The 20912-nt window shown below is 40.5% G+C and overlaps 3 protein-coding genes across 3 annotated transcripts in view; 2 read left to right on the top strand and 1 right to left on the bottom strand.

Moving 5' to 3' along the window:
* Positions 1-20912, top strand: part of LOC145439843 (membrane progestin receptor gamma-like) — a 406242-nt gene that overhangs the window by 181074 nt on the left and 204256 nt on the right. The window lies entirely within an intron of this gene.
* LOC145439323 (uncharacterized) lies at positions 810-4628 on the bottom strand. Its single transcript, XM_080316825.1, has 2 exons — positions 4263-4628; positions 810-1543 (listed from the first exon to the last, which is right to left on the bottom strand). The coding sequence occupies exons 1-2, from the start codon at positions 4460-4462 to the stop codon at positions 1213-1215; spliced, it is 531 nt and encodes a 176-aa protein (XP_080172951.1). The 5' UTR covers positions 4463-4628; the 3' UTR covers positions 810-1212.
* On the top strand, positions 11137-14743 carry LOC145439322 (fatty acid-binding protein, heart-like). The gene is made up of 4 exons (XM_080316824.1): positions 11137-11284; positions 13140-13315; positions 14319-14429; positions 14634-14743. Exons 1-4 carry the CDS (start codon positions 11212-11214, stop codon positions 14685-14687), a joined length of 414 nt encoding a protein of 137 aa, XP_080172950.1. The 5' UTR covers positions 11137-11211; the 3' UTR covers positions 14688-14743.

The raw sequence follows: 20912 nt of genomic DNA, 5'->3' as shown, positions 1-20912 counted from the left end.
CCTTATTGCTGTGTCGAGATGTTATCATTTATACCCCCAAACTAGTACTAATTGCGATTTTCTTCGGTACCACGAGTAATATTGTACCACGGGCACTCCAGTTGATTAATCTCGTTTAAGTCGACTTGACCCTCGAATTTGTGAAATTGACTTTTCGCCCTTTGCATCGCACTGATAGCGCCTATATGCGTCGCTGGTGTGAAGCGATATATAGTTCTCAAAACTTTTTAACCTTTCATCACCCTATTGAAGGGCTAAATAGTTCGCAGTACCCTAGCAGTCGTTAATCTTTGTAACGATTCTGCATTTCAAAGATCCTTATGAAATGAGAATCGTTTCAATACAACGGGGCTGCTGAGTGCTGACCGGGATCGGGATCTTGTATACATGAGAATGAGAAGATCGAGATAAATCCGGGCATGACTCTCTGCCTAAAATCACGTTGCAACGTTTTATCGTTCTCAAGGTATTGATTGATCCTACTTAATAAATTCTCTACGTGCCTCGTAAGTCGAGGCACTTTTGTCTCGATAGTTGAATAGATTAACATTAATATCAATTTTATGATGAATACCAATTTCGTAAGAGGAAAGTATACAGGAATTTGAACATACGAGGCTGGTGTTAGCCAGAGGAAATTGAGAGGTGCCGCCGATACAGGTTCACCCAAATCCATACACACGAACAACTATAACTTGTGCTCACCAAAGAGCTTTCAACCGATTAGGCGCCTCTCATAATGTAAACATCGCCTACATCTCTGCTCACCGCGAAAGAATTCCATGAAGCAGGAAGAAAACATCAAGATACAATATATTTATCAGCAGTTTTGTCAGAGCGGGTTTGACCCGAAGCCCCAAGTTGGAAAGAATGAACGTGGTGATTGACCAAAGAAATAATTGCGTTACATATTACAGTGGCACACAGCACCACATCCCATGCAAATGCAAAGTATATCGCGGTAATGTAAAAAATCAGTATTGGATGTACAGAAAACGTTATACTAAAATGAAACCTACAAACATAGACATCACGTTAGTTCATGAATCATAGATCACGAATAGTATCCATAATCTCAATTTGAATTTTCCATGGAGTTATGCTGCCATAATGAGAGATACTGGTACACTCAATTAGGAAGTGAACCATTCATTTAGTCAATTCATTCCAGCCCTAGTTGCCAGTGCAGAAAACTCAACACGGCAATCGGATTCAGAATTCCATCGAGCTCTGCGACTCCAAAATAGGGGCGAAGTCTTCGACGTAATCGATTGGTCTCGACAAGACGATATGTACATCAAACGTGTAACCATTCTCCTGTTTGTACTCGTCAATCCTGTTTTTAAGCCCGCTACGGTGGTTAGTGGCTTTCTGCGTGGCGTTGAAAGGCGGAGAGGATTCGAGTCGGTTGGACGTTTTGGCTGCGCGTTTGAGCTGGCTATCATCTTCGCTCGATACCACAACGACGTCCCAGTCGCTTTGGCATCGCTGGTATTCGAGATCGTTGCAGTTCTCGTCTTTTTGGTGCAGGAAATACAGAGCCCTGTAAAAGGAAAAAATTCGCACAGCCGCATTTGTAGGAATTCTAATTAGGATCTCGAACCTCGCACACGTCAAAGATCATCTAAGTGTAGTCATTGTTGCCTGAAGTTAACGTCTAATTGATACCACAAAGTTCTACTCAATTACAAGTAATGCAGTGATGGTACAAGCGCGATCCCCGAGTAGAACTAAATGAATAAGGTTTCAGATGTAATCATGGTCGCTGTCTTTTGTCGAGGACTATGGCTGTTAGTGTTCAACATTGGGGATGGTGTGAACGTGAGGTTCACGTTCGCGTTCTGTGTGTGAACCTCGGAAATTTAGAGGTTCGTGTTCACAACAGAACCTTGGTAGGTTCTGCACTGTGAACCTTTCGGTAAATTGTAATTTTCACTCCATTATAAGATATTTGGCTCAAATTTATTGCACTTCAACTGCGGGCCACTCCATGCATGGTGCTGGCAGCATAAAAAATCAACGCTTAACGAGCATGCACCATGCACCTTGAAAACCTTAAAAGTTTTAGTTGCTTTGTTGCAAAAATTTTCTCGGAATAACCAGCTTTCCGTTTGTGAATATTTAGTGACTACCCGCAATCACACAACATCACGAGCGATATACGTAGTCAGCGAATGATGCTTATTCAACCAATCAATGACATTGATATCGTCTTCTGATGTAAAAAATCGAACGGGCGTACGGGGTCAATCTTGACTTCATATCTTTACTGTATCATTAAAACCAAATCCGTGCGATTAAGGTGCTTGCTACAGCTGCATAAATTGTTGTTGTTTGTGGTATCCGTAGCGAGTATTGAAACCCGTTGTACACTCTGCTCAATATCAATGTAGCAATACTCCGAACTCCGAACACATTGTCCGGTCTGGCTAAGACCGTTAAGGCGTAAGCTTATATTCCTTGGTAAGTCCTCGTCGAAATTGTTGGCAAAGCAACGGAATGTACTGATTTTACGCAATTATTATATCCTTTGATTACCGCTGTTGATACGCCGATATGTACTTCAGCATTGTGGCATTATGTGGACCGAGTCTTCGCTAGGTATCGTGTACATTATTATAGGGCATAGGCTATCACTTCATTGGAAGATAGGGTTGGAATTAGCAATATGACGTCACGAGGTTCACGTTCGTGTTCACACAGAACATTTCAAAAAGGTTCGCGTTCACACGAACCTGAACCTTTCAGAGGTTCACACCATCCCTATTCAACATTTATTAGGAAATAGTGCTGATAGTAATTGTTCAGGTATCCCTAGCGTGACACTCAATATGGAGTCCTCGTACGTATCCAAATACTGAGGATTCGCGTATCATTCACCTCATCACTAGGGCAAGATTTTGCAACTTTTTTTACAACTTCCGACAGCCTCGTAAATACTCACGAGTTATGTAGTGTGGTGTTTTAAGCTGTTTGGACGAATCTCATATTGCAACTTTTCTTCATTTGTTCGTGCAACTTTTTGCAGCTTTTTCGGGTTTTCATGCAACTCTTCTCGATTTTTGATGCAACTTTTTTTTATAATTATGCAACTAACTTTTTACTGGAAATATTTGGCACTATATGTAAATAGATCGCTCGATTATTTCACTTTCGTTCAAATTTTAGATCCTTTCTGATTTGACGTACATTCAGGCTAGACAGCCGAAAATGATGTTTTCATTGGGTCAGTTTTCTCTTGCTGTTGATTTTGTTGAAGTGGTCAGCATCGAGTTTTGCACAGTGCCTTGGATACGGAACGATACGAGTATCTCATACCCTATTAATTTCAAGGAACTTGTCCATAAAAGCACCTTTTGTGAAGAATAATTGCAACTTTCAACGGATTTGACTGCCACAAAAACTTGCACTACTCGATGTACTCATCACTAATTTTGCCTCCGCACTGAAAGTATTTGATAACTACAAGATCGACCCGAAACCAGAGAATTAGAGATCACTTGACTCGAGTACAGAATTTCAAAATGACTATTGACTCGAGGCAATATTTGCAGCGACATGTAGATAGTGGCTCGGTCCCGACACAACAGTTTGGACACTTCCGCTTGTTTCTATGGCTCTGCGCCATTGACACTTGAAAGGCATAGGTCCGGGTAACGCGCACAGAAATTCGATTGAAATGATTCGAGTCAGTTACTGTCAGTCAATTTTTCCGTTCCTTCAATTACCAAAATGACACCCTCAACAATCAAGTATTATTTCATCACCGGGGATTTTCGTTTCAGTAAAAAACTTTCGGAGTTGCAGACTTGCAGCCATGACCTGTCAATTTCAACAATCAAAACAAATATGTTTACGAAACAATAGATGACACGGCATTTCTATAAATTACTGACTAGTACAAAGCATTGCATTCATAACTTGGCAGGCTAAATGAAATTGCTCAACTTACCAAGCACTGTCCGATTCATTTTATACACCGTGTACTAAATGAATATTTGAGTGATTGTTTATTTCTTACACATGACATCACTTACGATGGGTGCCGAGCTGTCGACTACCTATACTCGATTTGCTACGTAAGAAATCTCTCTTCTGTAAACACTCAGACGATCACGTTGTTACGATCGAATCAATGAAATGCAGGGCTCAAAGTTATAAATAAAATACGATCACCGGCCATGCTGTGAAATTACATCCGTGTTGCAAAAACTGCTTCGACGACTCGCACGATGATCAAAAACCTGTATTCATATACTAGCCTGAATCCAGTGTCTTTGTAGCTGACTTTTTGCCATCCTTTCTCTTTGAGAAACGGTTCTATGACCTTCTTATGCAGAGATGACGGTGGCTTTCCCGGAGTGGCTACATACAAGAAGAATACATTGTCGTCCTCTCCGGATTCATCAGCGTCACGAACTACGGAACAAATGTCTTGGGTATCAACCTCCAAACCGCTCATTCCACTAGCATGTGAAGCGTGAAACCAATCAAATAAGAGTCGGTAGAGTCACAACTAAAAGCATAGCACCCATGCGACTGATAGTATGTCTGTCTGCGTATCCGCCGGGGAGCATCGATCTCGTACTACTAGTAGACGCGTACGCGTTTTCGCGCTGCAGCAAGCAATCGCGAGAAATTCAGAGCTCGAATGTTGGCATGTTGTTGATACTCTCTCACTGGTGATTTGATTTCTTTTAATGATGCCGTTAGTGGGCGTCCGCCGTTCGTATTGTGTCCCAAAAAGGTAGGAGCAGCTATTGTTCGACACCAGATTTCATAGGCTGGTCGGCCTCAGTAACCAATTTGTCAAAACTATAGTGATGAAAGTTGGTTGTCCCGATTCTTAGAACAGGATTGAAATATAAATCTGTGAGCAGCGATCTGTTCATAGATTTACTAATTCCACTTTGGTTCATTCCAGGACACACAATGCTGACAGCATCATAACCAACCATGTTAGCTTCAAATGCACTTCTACTATGTGTAGATAAAATATAAATACCCCCATTCTACGCATACAGAGAACGAATCTACCTAAGACACACGTCAATTGTGTTTTATAAGCACATCACTGAAATAATCAAAACTGGAGCGGCCAATCTGATATGCCACTCGTGATTCGAATTATGTCAATTGTGGGGATGGTGTGAACATGCGGTTCACGTTCGCGTTCTGTGTGTTAACCTCAGAAAATTAAAGGTTCACGTTCACAAACGAACCTTGGTAGGTTCTGCACCGTCAGCCCTTTTCATACATTACAATTTTTACTTCATTATAACATCTTTGGTTGAAATTTATTGCATTTCGACTGCGGGCCACCCTTCAAGACCGAAATACGCTGCATGCAGTCATCGAATGATGCTTATTCAACCAATCAATGATGTAAAAATCGAGCAGGCGTATGGGGTCAATCTTGACATCATATGTTTATTGTATCATAAAAACCACATCCGTGCGATCAGGAGTGTTGGATACTAGCTGCTGTATAACTTGCTAATGGGGTTATATCGGTAGCAAGTATAGAAACCCGTTTTACTCTCTGCTCAATATCAACGTAGCAATGCTCAATTGCTCATACACCGGAAACTTTTTGCGGTCTGGCCTTGCAAGTCCTCGTCGAAATAGTTGGCAAAGCGACGGGAGGTATTGATTTTATGGGAATATTATATCATTTGATTGCGCCAGTTGATACATTTGGCGACGTTTAAATCGTCAATATGTACTTCAGTATTGTGGCATTGTGTGGCCCGCGTCGTCGCTAGGTACCGTGTACTTGTACATTAATATAGGCTACCACTTCACTGAAATGTAGGGTGGGAACGGTGGGAATTAGCAATAGGACGTCACGTGACGTCATGAGGTTCACGTTCGCGTTCACACAGAGCCTTTCAAAAAGGTTCGCGTTCACACGAATCTGAACCTTTCAGAGGTTTACACCATCCATATAGTTAATAGGATTTTTGTGATGTTTAGCAGTTGAAACTTTTCAAACTGCGTGTGCCAGAAATTACACATAAAAAATAAAATAGGAAGTATTTACCTCAGAACAGTGGTTCTCATACTTTTAAGAGACGCCCCCCCCCCCTTCTGATGGTGAAAGATTTCACGCCCCCCCCCATATCGTCATATCACAAGACGCAATCAGGATGCCCGCAAACCTAACGGATGGTTTGATGGCGTGGAAAGTTACGACTGCGTGGATGAGAGATTTTCAAATATGAAATTCAGACTAAATACAGAGGAATAACTATGAAGTGGATGAAAAATTTTTCAGTTGAGCTGAGCTTCGCGCGCCCCTTCATATACTTTCACGCCTCCAAGAGGGGCGCGTACCCCAGTTTGAGAACCACTGTCTTAGAATTATAATGGTGAAATATGCTAAGAAAAAGTTTAATCAAGTCCCTGCATTAATTCGATTTTTAATACGCATTTTATCAATATTTAAAAAAGTTTCTTTAGACTCCCGCGGGCCGCACAGAACGGTGTTGCGGGCCGTAGTTTGTCCACCCCTGAGTGGTGACTATAAGCGACTATGCTACCCGGGAAGTCCGAGTTCGATTCCGCGTCGGAGATTTATATCTGGGCTCCTCTTTCCCCGTGTCGCTGTTATTACGGCGACAAGAAAGCCCAGAAAAAGATCCGGTGAAAGAACGCGCTCACAAGGAATGGAAAAAGCCGCGGAATAGAGGCTAACATCGAAAAAGAATCGAGTGACATCCGGCACTAAGGTCGAGGTGGATGCCAGTTTAAGAGACGGCAACCGGTCGTTCGGCCCCCTCCTATCTGTTTATCTGCAGTGTCTTATCGCATTTTACATTGTGTGTGTCGTGATCAGACATGGGGTGATTACTTCATGAATGTAATCGATTGCGATTACGATTACTTCTGAATCTCGCGATCACGATTACGATTACGATTACAGCAAAATATAGAAGTAGTCGATTACGATTACGATTACATTGGAAAAGTAATCATGATTACTCACGATTACATTTATTTTCTTTCTTAGAATGTATCTTTGAACACATATTGGAAGACAATATAACGATTGCAATGAATGATGAGAGAACAACTTTCTTTTTAAATGAGTCATCATGTCGTCATTTTCTGTCAACGTGAAAATATACCCATTGCTCAACCTTATAGCTGACTCTTTCCCGCATCAATACTATTTGCATTCTAGCCAGGGCCGTAACCAAAACTCCCAATAGGGTGGGGAGAGAGCTCGAAGGGGACACAAAATTATTTCGTAAATCAACATAATGTAATATAGTATTTTCGAGAGATTTAAATAACTGGAAAATTCTCTTCACGCTTCGCGATTTAATGTCGCTGAATATCGTGATTTTGAAAGGCTTGCATCTCGCGTCCAAGAAAAAATATTCACATTTTATTGAAATAGCATTTTGGTGCCGGTCATTGCCGTGCCACGACACAATGAGACACATGCAGTTTCCGTCAACCTGTGACTTCACGGAGTGTGCTACCAAAGAAAGACCTTGGCCGAAAATTTTTGTATGTATGCATTGTCCATAACCGCGCTAGATGGGCGTGATGAATAATCGTGTATTGCTCTTAATCAGACCCCCACAATATAAATGCCACCCGGGACACCCGCATAGGAAAATAGTGCTAGCCGTGAAGAAATTTCAATTTGAGTGTGTGACTCACGTAATATTTCTTTTAGTTTTCTTATAGGCTACTATATACATATGGGTGACTCCAATATATCTTGACTATATAGCAGACAGGATGTCACGAATTGGGCCCTCCCGAAGATGTTATAACTATGAATTGCGTGCCTTTAATTTTCGAAGACACCACCCCCAGCTCGACCGTTATATCTGACTACGAGACTGAGAGAAGATCAAGATAGAATAGTAATATATGCAATTACCAATATTATATATATGAAATTCAGTCATGTGAGCTTGAAATATTTGTCGCACTGGGCGCGACTTGAAAGCAAATACACAGGCGATTGCACATTGCCTCAAAACGTATCATTCCTCTTGTGGTAAAAAGCCCGGTCGTAAAGGGGGTCTGGGGGACGGCACCCTGTGGGGGCCGTAGACCAACTATTTCGCGTGCAAAGTGCTGTTTCGATCTTGATCCTCGCTGCAATCCAAGCTAGCATGGTGTATAAGCGAATGGCTATGGTATCAGATCAAGATGTTGAGTAAAGAATTGCGAAATAACAATTGGTGTCAGTTACAAGTGGGGTCATAGGAGAATATGAAAGTGAACATAAAATTCTGCCTTATTCAATACAGATTTTGCGGCACATAACGACTCGGTTAAGATCTGTATCTGCAGCCGTTGATTTTTAATGTTTCGATGCGGATATCTTCATGTTCAATTTTGACGAGTACAAAATTTCTAATCTTTGACCGGTGTACGTAAATAGGCCTGCTCTTTGTCAATCAGCAATTGTCAAACTGCGTTTAACTAAGCCTAACCAAACATCGATATATACGTTACTATTTCAAACCAGGCAAAATTGTGATTATTATCCTGCTGCGAGGTAGTGGCTTCTGAGTGTATTGAAAACCTGATATAAGGCATGGCGGGTGTTCTTACAATCACACAAATACATGTTCATCGAATATCTGTTTACTACGCTTAGATAATTCGTTACGCAATGGCGAGCAAAGCCAATACTTGTTACATAATAATAGGCAGTGGCATTTAAAAATCCGACGTTTCTGCCATCAACAACAGCCTGATATAATATCGTCTTGTTCGAGAATGTTCAGTTGTTCACTGTTTGGTTTATGTGATAGTCCTTGTACAAATAAGAAGTAATCGTTCTCCCACAAAGAAATCGATTAGATATGAGAAGTATTCGATTAGGATTACGATTACTTTGAATTTTTCCGAATGTGATCGTTGCGATTACGATTACTCGAAGATGCTGTAATCGTCGTAATCGATTACGATTACTAATCGCGATTACCCCATGTCAGACGGTGAGTATAATTATTCTCGTGGCAGCATAAACATGTCTTTCATAGGTCAAGGCAGTGGCGTAACCAGGGTTAAGGGCTCGGGCCCCTTTACAGAACCCTCAAATTTGAGTTGTTGTATCGCCACCGGTGTACCCGGCATAGCGCGCCGCGTAATCTTCGACTGCACCATATCGTTGATTGATCAAAGAGAATAGCAGATATGGGGACGCCTATATGGCAATCTAGTTTTCAAATACATATTGTCTTCCTGATCTGTGAGTCCTCAAATGAACTGCCTTCGATTGGAGTGACATTCACAATTACAAATCAAAATTACAAACAACTCTTAGCTATCTATCTTCTTGATTGGTAAGTACTAAGTAGTTTTCTAGTACTCGTCGTTAAAATGTATGTAGTGAATACCGAAATATGCCTCGAATTACCGCGATAAATCTATAGTGGGATGTTAATGAAAATGGTCCTGAAAATGTGGATAACAAAATACACTCTCGTGTTTTTTAGCGGAAGGTCAAGATTGGTGAGGATGAGAAGGCCTGCTTTTTGTTATGACTGGAGCGATTTATGTTTGACCTATAAACAGATGATTTCGACTTGCAAAACTAAAACTTTGACAATTTTTACCCTAAAAAACTTAATTTTGACAAAATTTTGACCTCATGTATGTAAATAAGGTGATTTCGCGCATAACGTTAGAATTGTAAATTTGTAATACTTAATCTTCATTTCTGGTTTGAAGTGCGTCTGTTCTTACGGGGTAGTTTGGCCTGAAGAAACTTTTCTGATTTGAAAACTAACTAATTTTTACATGAAAAAACTTTATTTTAACGACGTCTGGACCTATGAAGAATTCCAGTAAAGTTACATCACGCATTATGGTAGAAATAATTAAAATTTGTTCTAGTGCAACGAAAGATATTTCCTACATTCTCGGGTAGAAAGTGTCTGTCCTCATTAATTAGCTTGCCAAGAATGGAGAAAGAACGTTCAACAGCAGCAGTTGTTGGCTGGCAACACTGAAGTTGTGCATACGGCTGGTAACACATCGCGTTGCTTCATTCTGACAATAGCGTCTACATCACAATTTTTATCATGCGCTTTTTGAGAACCAATGCCCGCGCACCATGTCAACCTGTATTTGTTTCATTTGACCGTTTATGATTCACAATGAGCAGACAAAGGACCATCTACAACGGCAGACCTATTAAGTAGGCTACAACATGTAAAATGCCAAATGCAAGTTCACCGACAGTGCAAACACCTACGATACAAACGAAATGCAGGTTGCAATAAAATTTTGACTTTGTAAACAATCTTGACACTCTTTTGACCTAACTATAACTCTGAAAAAATGTTGACTTTTTTGACATGTCACAAAAATCGCCATAGTTATGACATTCGGATGGAGGTGAATTTGATTATTGACCGTATTCTCATCATATTCTTCTTTATCATAGGTTTCAACACTTCCGCTGATGAGTTCAGCACTATTACTCTGATACAAACATTGATGAACTGAGTATTTACACAGGTTTATAGCTGGTAATACAATCCGGTCGGCCAGAACTCGTGTCATTACCGGTAACGTCTGATAGTTCTCAGTACCTCCGTGTATTGGGTCTACACGACCGCAAGTTAAATAGATCACAGCACAATGCTGCGTATGATTTATGCGGTAGCCGACTCAGCATATTGTGAAACAGCGTTGACAAAGTGAACTTTGAAAGACATGCGCGCAGGGGATCACATACAGTTGGTTTGCAAGTCGAGCTCATAACGGTAACTTGAGACCTCTGTTTTGTGGACTCTCAAATACACTTGTAGTAATATAGTATGAACATTCGCACCTACTGTGGATTTCCAAGTCTGTCAGCGCATCTGGGAATGTCCAAGTTCAGTTGATGTGCATATGAGTATACAGCATACCCGTAAATTACTGTAGCCTAACGTGCATATCGCATAGTGGAGACAAGACAAGTTCCTCCATAGAACACGAGTGTTGGTGTGGGGAGCGTCGTAAGTAGCAGCTTTAAGTTCTCCAGACTAGCTCCTTAAATATCCATACGAATACCCTGTATGACTTGCAAAACAGCCAGCAAAAATGTGCCGTAAATATTGGAGAATGGTTTTGCTGTCTCCATCTACCCTGCAAACTATTATTAACTTTCGTGCGCGGGTCTTATTAAATCGTAATTTGTATGCATCCTACGTTACAGACGGCGGTATTTATAAACTAAACAACATGCCTTCAAAATTGCTCGGAAAATGGAAACTTGTGAAAGACGAGAATTTCGAGGAGTACATGATAGAAATTGGTGAGTTTTGTCGAGCATTATATCACGAAAACTTATTTCATATCATCCGAGCTTGACAGTCATTCTATTATTCCACCGGTTCTAAGTTTTAGCTTGCGAAATTCTGGAGTTACATGAGGATGCTAATTTTTAGGAGTTTGTTTCGTCCAAGTCTCTAATAAATCAGTGCACTTTGTCCCAGCGATGACAACTGTCCAGTTGCCCGCCTGTTTATCACTCCGTAGCTGGATGCTTCGTTGAAATTGTAATTCAACAACGCATATACAATTGTACATTAAACAACAATGTATGATACATATGTGGTTCATTCTAGGCCAGGGGTGGGCACTGCACTGAAATGAATATGCAATAGTAAAGCTTATATTTTCTTGGTCGCTGCCACCCGAGCAGTGTGCAGCTTAAATAGCTTTTATGTTGAGAGAAGCTTGCAGTTTTTTTGAACTTCGCCCTCTCTTGACCGAGTGTTTCGTGTTTTTTGTCATAAGAACGACTTTAATTAAAATTCCTAATCTCGGCGACCTGCTCGGTAAAAACGGAAAGGATGGGTTTACCCCTGACTCCAGTATGCGAATATTTAGTGCTCTAAATTCTAAACCTTCTTTGAATTTCAGTTTTCGGCTTTCTTTTTTGGCATGCCCGTTAATCTTTTATGTGTGATAGATATGGCAGAATCATGGTAATCACGAGCACTGATCGACTTGTCTTACGAAAATTCGTAACAAATTGAAACACATACCGTATAACGCGTAATGTGAGAATGGCAACGAGCAAGATTTGAACTAAACTGTATGGAAAGAGTGATTTTTTGTGACTTCAATTGCTACTCATACGTTGCCACATTGCCTTTATTTTGAATATGGATTACGCATGGCAGGTACGTATAGGCAGCGTAATCGTGGCATATTAATGAACAGGCTTCAAAGTAAACGAATTTCCTGTCCATTTGATACAGCCTATGGTTTTCGTCATTCAAAAAGCAAGTTTTATGTTTTGAATTCGAAGAAACCTTTCGCGGGCCGCACCGAATAGCTTCGCGGGCCGCACTTTGCCCAGGTCTGTTCTAGGCTATACATGCGACTATTGCGATCGCCGTAATTTGCACCCAGTGCAATCCACTAATTTAAAATCAATCTAATCAAGTACTGATTATATTCCACTTCTATCGTAACCGGTACTATAGAATTCTGGTTCTAGAGTCCAGAAATCTATCGTTGCCATCTTCCAATCGTGAGTTTTATAGCAATAAATCACGTGATTTCAAGTTTACGTAAAGGAAGAAAATGATTCGACGGAATATGTTTTGTCTTCGTTCGTATTTGATCTTTGCGTGTGATTTAATACGTTACAGGCTATATAGAGGGAAAGACGTATACGTCGTTACTTTTGCAGCAGGCTACATGTACACAGGATGGTGCACTGATTTGTAATGGAATTCCGATGTAATTTAATTATACGTGATCTATTGTGCGCACATGCAGCCTCACATACGTCTGACAGGCATCCAAGAAAGGCACATACAAAGATAGTGATGCGTAGGCAAAATTTGGAAGGATGAACTCTCGGTACCAGCCTCAAATCGTTCTGCTGGTGTAAATATTTGCTCAAACGCAAATCGTTGATCAGCAGCGAAGGGACACCGTGGTACTTGTAAAGTTGATTATAATTTTGTTGAAAAATTACACCAAAGGTAATTGCGAGCCTTAAAATCCCAGGTATATTGCCTTGTGTTTGAAATTGAATCGCAACCAAGCGATTTCGTTCGAGGCTAGCATTGCAACACCTGGCCATGAAAATCATTCCCTCCGAGAACAGGCGAATCAAAAAGCCAACTAAAGAGTGAGGCCTATTTTTTCAGGGGTGGGTATGGCTACGAGAAAGGTTGCGCTCATCACATCATCAACATCGGAAATAACGGATGAAGGAAACAATCAAGTCCGACTGAACACTCAGAGTACATTCAAATCCGCCAACGTTCTCTTCCCCCTTGGAGAGGAAATAGACGAAACCACCATGGACGGAAGGAAATGCAAGGTACACACATAGGCGCGACAAATAGACTAATATTATGGGCGAAGAGAAGACCTGCAGCCACATCATTTGTCCATTTTTACAAGAAGATTTTGAACTCCTCACAGCCGTATTTCGACACTCCGCGTCTCTTTAATAATTCATACAATACGACTATATTTAAAACAAATGGCTGTAAAAACAAAGGCATTTAAAAACATGTTTTTTCAGGTTGTAAAATCATGCCATAATTCTGTGAATACTTTCCAAAAAACATGTTGTATGATCCTACGGACAATTACCCGATATAGCCGACGTATACGATATGGGATGGTTGGAACCCTTAAAATAGTCGGTTCAACAGCTATATTACGTAGATATTTCGTCAAAATACCTATATTTATATTTTTCAATTGTCAATATCAATCCACTATGTCGTCACAATCGAATATTCATGACGTCATGGTTTAAAAAAAACATTAAAAAACATGTTTTAAACAAGGGCCTTGTTTTAAACATAATTGTTTTAAATTGATTTTTGTTTCAAATGCAACCCCACATGCAATAAATTATACAAGAGATCGCAATAAAGAGTTGATGACCCGCTGTTCATTCAAGTTCTGATATCGTTCCAGTCTTTTGCTAGACTATACTCTGAAATACTACTCTCAAATATGGTGACTGTCGTTTAAGATTAATTATTGCTTCCTCTCAACGACCAGGTGACTACCCCATCTCTCTGCAGTGCGGCAAAACCCACATCATATTCCATAGTGATCTTCTATCGAGAGAATTACCACCGATGTATTAGAATTTGAACGGAACTCAAAGCTTCAGATATACTTACGCAGTTACATATTCGAAAACTGTATTGAATCGAATAGAATGCATTATATCATGTGCCAAGGTGCGAAAAAACATTGGTGCGAAAAGCACCACCGAATGCTTTTATATATATTAATACAGAGATCTGTAGCAATAAAGATCGCGCCGTATAGAAAACATATAAACTGATTCCTTTGCGCAGACAACGGTTCGCTGGGATGGTGATGATAAAATCCTCGAAATACAGAAATGGGACGGCGGAAAACGCGAAGCGAAATTGGAATGGATATACGAAGACGAGAAAATGATTCTGGTAAGATATTTTCAGTTGACAGGGACCCTATAATATAAGTAGTAGTATTACTTTTCATCAATTAACTGATTCAGAAAGTCTTATCCACCCTAAACCCGAGTGTTATTTCGGCTACTTATCGCCCTAAGCTGCACAGTGCACACTATACACCGCCAGTGTTTTCCAGAGGCCCAGCTTAAACCTCGTATTTCTACGTCGTTTCAGAGAATGGAAAGCAACGGGATAGTCTGCAAAAGGATCCACGAGAGAACCACGTAATGGAGTGAATAAATTACACGAAGTCGAATTAAAAACTTGTATATGAATGGGAATAACTCTATCTATCATCAGGCGGGGCCTACAATAACTAAGTTCATCAGGTGTAGTTTATGGTTCACGCAACTGACGGGTGAAGCAATGAGGATGTCAGAGTGTTTGTATCGCCGGGTCGCCACTGAATCAGCTAAGAAAGGCTTATATAGAAACAGTACAAGAAGACAGGAGAGGGGAGGCCTACTTGGAACTGAAACTTTTTAATAATATCTATTACATAACTGTAATCAAGTCACAAGGTTCCGAGTCACAAGTCAATTATAGTTTTATCGATTATTATAGATTATAGTTTTGACTCGAGTCATTCTCATTTCACCATTGAGTCAAGTGCAAGTCCAATTCATGGTACAAAGGGTCGAGCTCGAAAGTTGACACCCGACTCCGAGTTCAAGTCACCGTGTTCGCTGGTCACAAAGTTCAGTCTTGAGTACAAGTCATTTAAAATCACTTTTATACAACTCTGCATGGATGATATCAGATGCCTCGCATCCATATAATTATTATAATATAATATATTTATTTTCGAACTTGTAGCATGTTTAAATAAACAAATGAAATACATTTTTTTAAAATAACTAGTAGGATATACCCAACCCAATACCAATGATGTGGTTACTTTTCTATTCTTCGACGTTACAATGAAATACCTATTTTCGCCGTGGTATACATCAACAATAGGAGTAAAGAATAGTTAATATATTCATAATATCCATACCACTCTGTCAGTTAAGTTACTAATTGAATACAGCAGAAATACATAACCCGGTACAATTTCACCGTATATCCCATCGCAGAGGCGACAGCGATTTGTGGAATCGACATGCACGAGCCCGATATGTTTGAGTCTGTACCCGAGAGATACAATGACACCTTATTTAAGCCCGAACAGAAAGTACACATTATGCAGTGTTTATTAGTTGTCCGGTCATCATTCGGCACGATTCAGGTCTGAAAAGTCAATCCCGAACCAATCAATTGGACCCGAATTCAACAACTGTCCCACCGGATTCGTTGCCCCTTCAAGATGCGGCAGCCAGACCATGGAAATTCCCGAAATGCGGTGCTGGCGAAAAAGGGGTTAGGAATCACTGGTTCAAATTCATAAAACTGTGAACCACATCGCGTCGTCGCAGTTGCGCGGCACACAATGAGCAGGAGTGCGCGAACTCATACAGAAATGTTCAGAGGGATCAAGCTATGCGCATTTCGAAAATTTGAATTGTTATGTAACAATAGTGGGAATCCCATCTCTAAATCAATGTGAGTAAATACGATACACCCTAGAAACACTATCAAAATTTACGAATTAATTGAATCAAGTCCTTTAGACAGGGCCGAAACACAGCACTTCGTCAATCACCCCCCCCCCCCGAAGTTCATGATGGAGTTTTTTTTTCAATAGTATCAGCAATTGCATATCTTCGGGATTTTTTTTCAGCCCAGGTGATCAGATTAACCGGCAGAGTTAAACGTGGACGTGCCTTCGAAAACTTACGACATGCTAATGGTGTAATAAGGTCGTTAATTAGGCTTATATACGTCTACTGGGCCCGTTGTTATTAATTACTCTGTTGAACGTTGTTATTTATTGACCTCCCGCCTGCTTTATAGTCAGAAAGTATTGGAATCGCCTAATAATAACTAAAAGAAACACCTCTTTCGTGAGACGCAAAAGTTGACATTTCTTGCATAATCATTATTTAGGCGCTTATGGGAACATTGGATAATAGGACCCCAGCTAGCACGCCCACTTGGTATCCAGGTGGAATTTAAGTGGTTAGGTGGGATGGATAATCGGAATGGGTTAGTAACATGTAACCCACATCAAAACCAAGCGGGATTTCCATCCATAAAGATGCGTGGTTATACCATACCAATCCCAGATATATTGCAATAAGTCCCTTCTAATTGTACCTATCAATTTGAACTCGGGGAAGGTTTACTTGTTGAGTTTTTGATATCAAATCATCTTGAAACATGAGAAACCCACTTATAGAGGAGCTCAGATTTCCCATATATCACCCACACAGGAACCAACCTTATTTTCCATCAATTTTATTTGGTTTATTTCATCGAATAACAAAGGTGGTTCCGTATGTAGTAAAGTTTTCTAGCTATTATGCTATCCCTGTTGGTTGCTCGAACCTCGAACATTAAAACCCCTACCATGCTTTACCTCGTCAATGTGATTTGAACTATTTAAAATTGACCGTTTGTCACACTGAAGTGAACTTAAATTTCCGTTGCTAGAGTACTCAATTCCTCACAGCGTGCGTTATAATTTTCTTGCGTAGATCCCATTACCTTTACCCCTTATCTGTATCTATTATTTTTAACTCAGGATAAATTTTACTCGTAAAATTTCTGTGATCAAATAATTGGAACTTGTTATTTTCGTCAATGAAGAATGGTCGACTTTTCATACCGCTCCCACATGTGACCGAGTAGTTTTCCGAAATAGATGCTTCTTTTATATTTTCCCACAGCAATTAAGGCTTGTTCATCTATATCAGGGGTCACCAACCCGGTGCCCGCGGGCACTAGGTAGCCCGCGAGGACTAGATGAGTAGCCCGCGAGCCCGTTCTAAAAATAGGTGAAATAGCAGCATTTACCAATATTCGTCAGATTATTACCAGTGTGCTTTCAAATATATAGATTGATTGATTCAGCTATTCTTGTTTAAAATACACTACATGTAACTTACATATATAAACACTTGAAAATATCCCCAATTACAACACTGCGGACTCAATGCACATCTCCACCACATTGGCTGCTCGGAATCACCATTGTGCGAGCATTGCGGTGAATTAGAAACGGTCGAACACTATATTATGACCTGCTCACATCTGACCGAGATAAGAAGAAAACTACAACGCATCGCACAGACAAAGAACGTACCGTTCCAGCTATATAACCTTTTAACGGACATCAACATTATTGCCGATCTACTGGTCTTCATACGAGAGTCAAAGCGTCGCATTTAGCTATGTACTCATCTTGTATTTTCATGACATTTCATGCTATCATTTTGATCAAAATATCTAAATCGCCGTGGTGCAAAAAGCCTTCGATGCGAAAAGCACCACTAAATGTTTTTATACATAATAATAATAATAATAACAACAAGTAATATATAGCTGCATGTGATAGAATCACCAGAAATTGAAGATACGACGCATTGCCTATATACAGGCGACATGGCGGAATGTCATTCACGGTCTTCTTGAAATGGCGGGGGGTTCCGTTATGATAGCTCGACGTCCAGGACAATGCCAAAGTAGTAAGCAATATTACTATTCGGAGCTAGATGGCCGTGAAGTAGGCCTACAGGCAAATTTTTAATATCTGTATACCCATTACGTATTGCATCTTTTGACACAGCTTGTTTCTGTTACACTCAACGCAGATTAGTATACAATGTTTTTAACTTTATGTAATCGTTGCTGCTGTCCGGTATATTGAAATCTTGTCATTTCTGGATGCTGAACAGTTGGATTGAAATTGTAACAGATTGAAATTGTAACACTGCAAAATGACCCCCACCTCAGTCTGCAGCAAACGTGTGGTGCCTTGTTGATACAGAAAATTACAATTAATGCAAATCTGGAACACTCACTCAGAATTGCATTGTAAAGTTACATACCACAGTACAGCGCACTATAGTTGATATCATACAATGCCAGGCTTCCCACTGACTGTTATAGAAACAGATAACATGATGTCCAGTCCTGCCCAGTGCTATGAATATCAAAGCGGAAATACAGTGTGGTACAGGTAAACGGCGGGAGTAAATAGTAGCCCGCCGCTTCAATCATTACGGAAAAGTAGCCCTCGGTTGCAAAAAGGTTGGTGACCCCTGATCTATATAGTAGGCTAAAGTCATATTATAATCGGCTTTCGATTTATTCATTTGCGATGCTGGTCGCTGGGACATTTCCAAATTGAATTCCACCTCCATATGAATTGAATTCGGGTACTGGTGACGATAAGCGCCTAAGAATCGGGCGGCATCGGTTCAACTCCCGTCGGAGGTTTGTCCGGGCTCCTTCTTGCGACATGAGACCCGAGAATGACTCGACGAAAGAATGCACTCACAAGTTATGGAAATCGCTAGCAAGGGCCCTGGCCTCGAAAATGATCAACATCGAGAGTAACTGTGACGACGGGCATTCTAAGCCGAGGTAGATGTCAGTCTAAAAGACGGCAACTGCGCGTCGGTCGGCATCCTCCTATCTGTTCATTACATCGCTTTGTATCTTATCGTATTGTACATTGTGTGTGTCTTGTTCAGTTGAAAATATAATTCAACGATTACACTTAAACAGTGATGACGGCCTCAGTCACCCACCGTAAAGGTTATTATATACTCAGATTACCTTATATATTGGTTTGCGTGATTGGAGGTAGCAGGTATGTACTGTACAGTATACAATGTTAAGTTAGCTAACGTTTACTTATCGCCTAGCACATCTCTACGTTGACTTCTCGGCCCACTTACGCTGTCACTGCTACTGCCACTGCTACAAGGACCTGGGTCGTAATATTGTCTTCGCTACCAGCTAAGTGGGTTACCCACATGGTCCCCCAGAAAATACCTCTGTAATATGGGGCCAAAAATGTACGGTTTCCGCTTGGTTTCCCCAGCTGGTTACCACAATTCATCTCACCTTGATACCTTGCGGTACCCAAGTAGGCGTGCTACCTTGTACAAGGTCTCGGCCGAAATGCGACGGTCATTTTCGCCCAAGCTTTACTCGTCCCGAATGGGGAGTCTCATGTCGGCCGAAATATTATTATGTCTTGGTGGCGTGGCGCGGTAATGGATGGCCCGGAATGCCTATTTCAAAAATTAAATTCGATTTTATTTGTGGGCTAGGAAAGGAAAGGACGTAGTTTATTTTTGTCCTTGATGTTTTTGCGGCATATACACCGACTCATGATATAAATACACACGATCTGCACATCATGAGTGCATGATGTGCAGATGCCGCAGGGTCTGGACCCGGCCAGGGATCGAACCCAGATCGAACCCACGACCTACCGATCAAGATGCCGGACGCTTTACCATTACGCTATCTCGTCGGCATTATACGGTATCCAATCCATATCAAAATCAAGACATGTAGCCAGAGGTGGTCAAAGTAGTCAAGAAAGCTACTCAAGTAGAAGTAGAAGTAGCGACGAAAAAATCTACTCAAGTACGAGTAGAAGTACTTCTTCCATAAGCAACCTAAAACTACTTGAAGTAGAAGTAGAATTTACTGACTTTAAAAGTACTTAAGTAAGTAAGTAGTTGTGAAAACGATCCTAATTCGTTCACATGGATTGTAAAAAGGTGCAAATGGAGCTATGCGAAAGGTGACGAGCTTGATTCATATTGATGCATACCAGCAGGTATCCAATTTTCAATAGCATAAGCATTCGTCCACATCATAGGATGAAAATGATAGTAATATTATGGAAATGCGATACTTATTCTCTGTTTTCTCGAACAGCACTTTTTAGAAAATAGCATGGTATGACGATATCCCTCATATTATAGGGTCCGTAGTTTAGTCGAAGACCAATACGGAGAGATTGTATAGGATACGGTGTAAACACTTTGCGCGATTAGTAAACATTAATAAAAATATGGGAGACCGTAAAAATGCCATATTGTGTAGCTTTATTTCCGGAAATGAAAGGCATTACTACACTTGCTTTAATACTTCAACATGTATTTTATCCAGACAAAAGAACTGATATTAATTATAAATCAAAGTATATGATACTGGGAATTGAAAATAAAACATAAATACTACTTCTAAAAGCAGAACACATTTTTCATGCCTTCAGTCCAGAAAATTTCAAAGGCGGTATGCTAAAACAGCTCTAAAACTAACAAAAAAGTCAGAGTCCACTTTTCCTGGTTAGGACGTGCCATGGACATGCTAGATTACGATATGACAAGTAAATAATAGATTGCAAAACATCAGTTTCAAACGATATGATGAGCCATGTATACTGTGATGAATTATTTCATATGGGCGAAGGGCGACAATGTGGTGTGAACGCAGGGATATCTAGTTCTAGATATCCCTGTGTGAACGGAATCACGCCAACCCGCTACCTAAATTATATTCATCGATACTTTCGTGAAATCATACTGGTAACTCCGTATCCACTGC

The sequence above is a fragment of the Botryllus schlosseri genome, chromosome 5, assembly GCF_051294905.1.
Source record: "Botryllus schlosseri isolate E-star chromosome 5, Bs_hap1, whole genome shotgun sequence".
Lineage (NCBI taxonomy): Eukaryota > Metazoa > Chordata > Ascidiacea > Stolidobranchia > Styelidae > Botryllus > Botryllus schlosseri.
This window is presented reverse-complemented; position numbering and strand designations above follow the sequence as displayed.

What these genes read in the sequence shown, in the direction of transcription:
- LOC145439322 (XM_080316824.1), top strand. Translation starts at nt 11,212, where the DNA reads ATGCCTTCAAAATTGCTCGGAAAATGGAAACTTGTGAAAGACGAGAAT. An exon ending in GGAGTACATGATAGAAATTG is followed by an intron (nt 11,285 to 13,139) that starts GTGAGTTTTGTC and finishes CTATTTTTTCAG; the next exon opens with GGGTGGGTATGGCTACGAGA. An exon ending in AAGACGAGAAAATGATTCTG is followed by an intron (nt 14,430 to 14,633) that starts GTAAGATATTTT and finishes ACGTCGTTTCAG; the next exon opens with AGAATGGAAAGCAACGGGAT.
- LOC145439323 (XM_080316825.1), bottom strand. Translation starts at nt 4,462, where the DNA reads ATGAGCGGTTTGGAGGTTGATACCCAAGACATTTGTTCCGTAGTTCGT. An exon ending in TACAAAGACACTGGATTCAG is followed by an intron (nt 1,544 to 4,262) that starts GCTAGTATATGA and finishes TTCCTTTTACAG; the next exon opens with GGCTCTGTATTTCCTGCACC.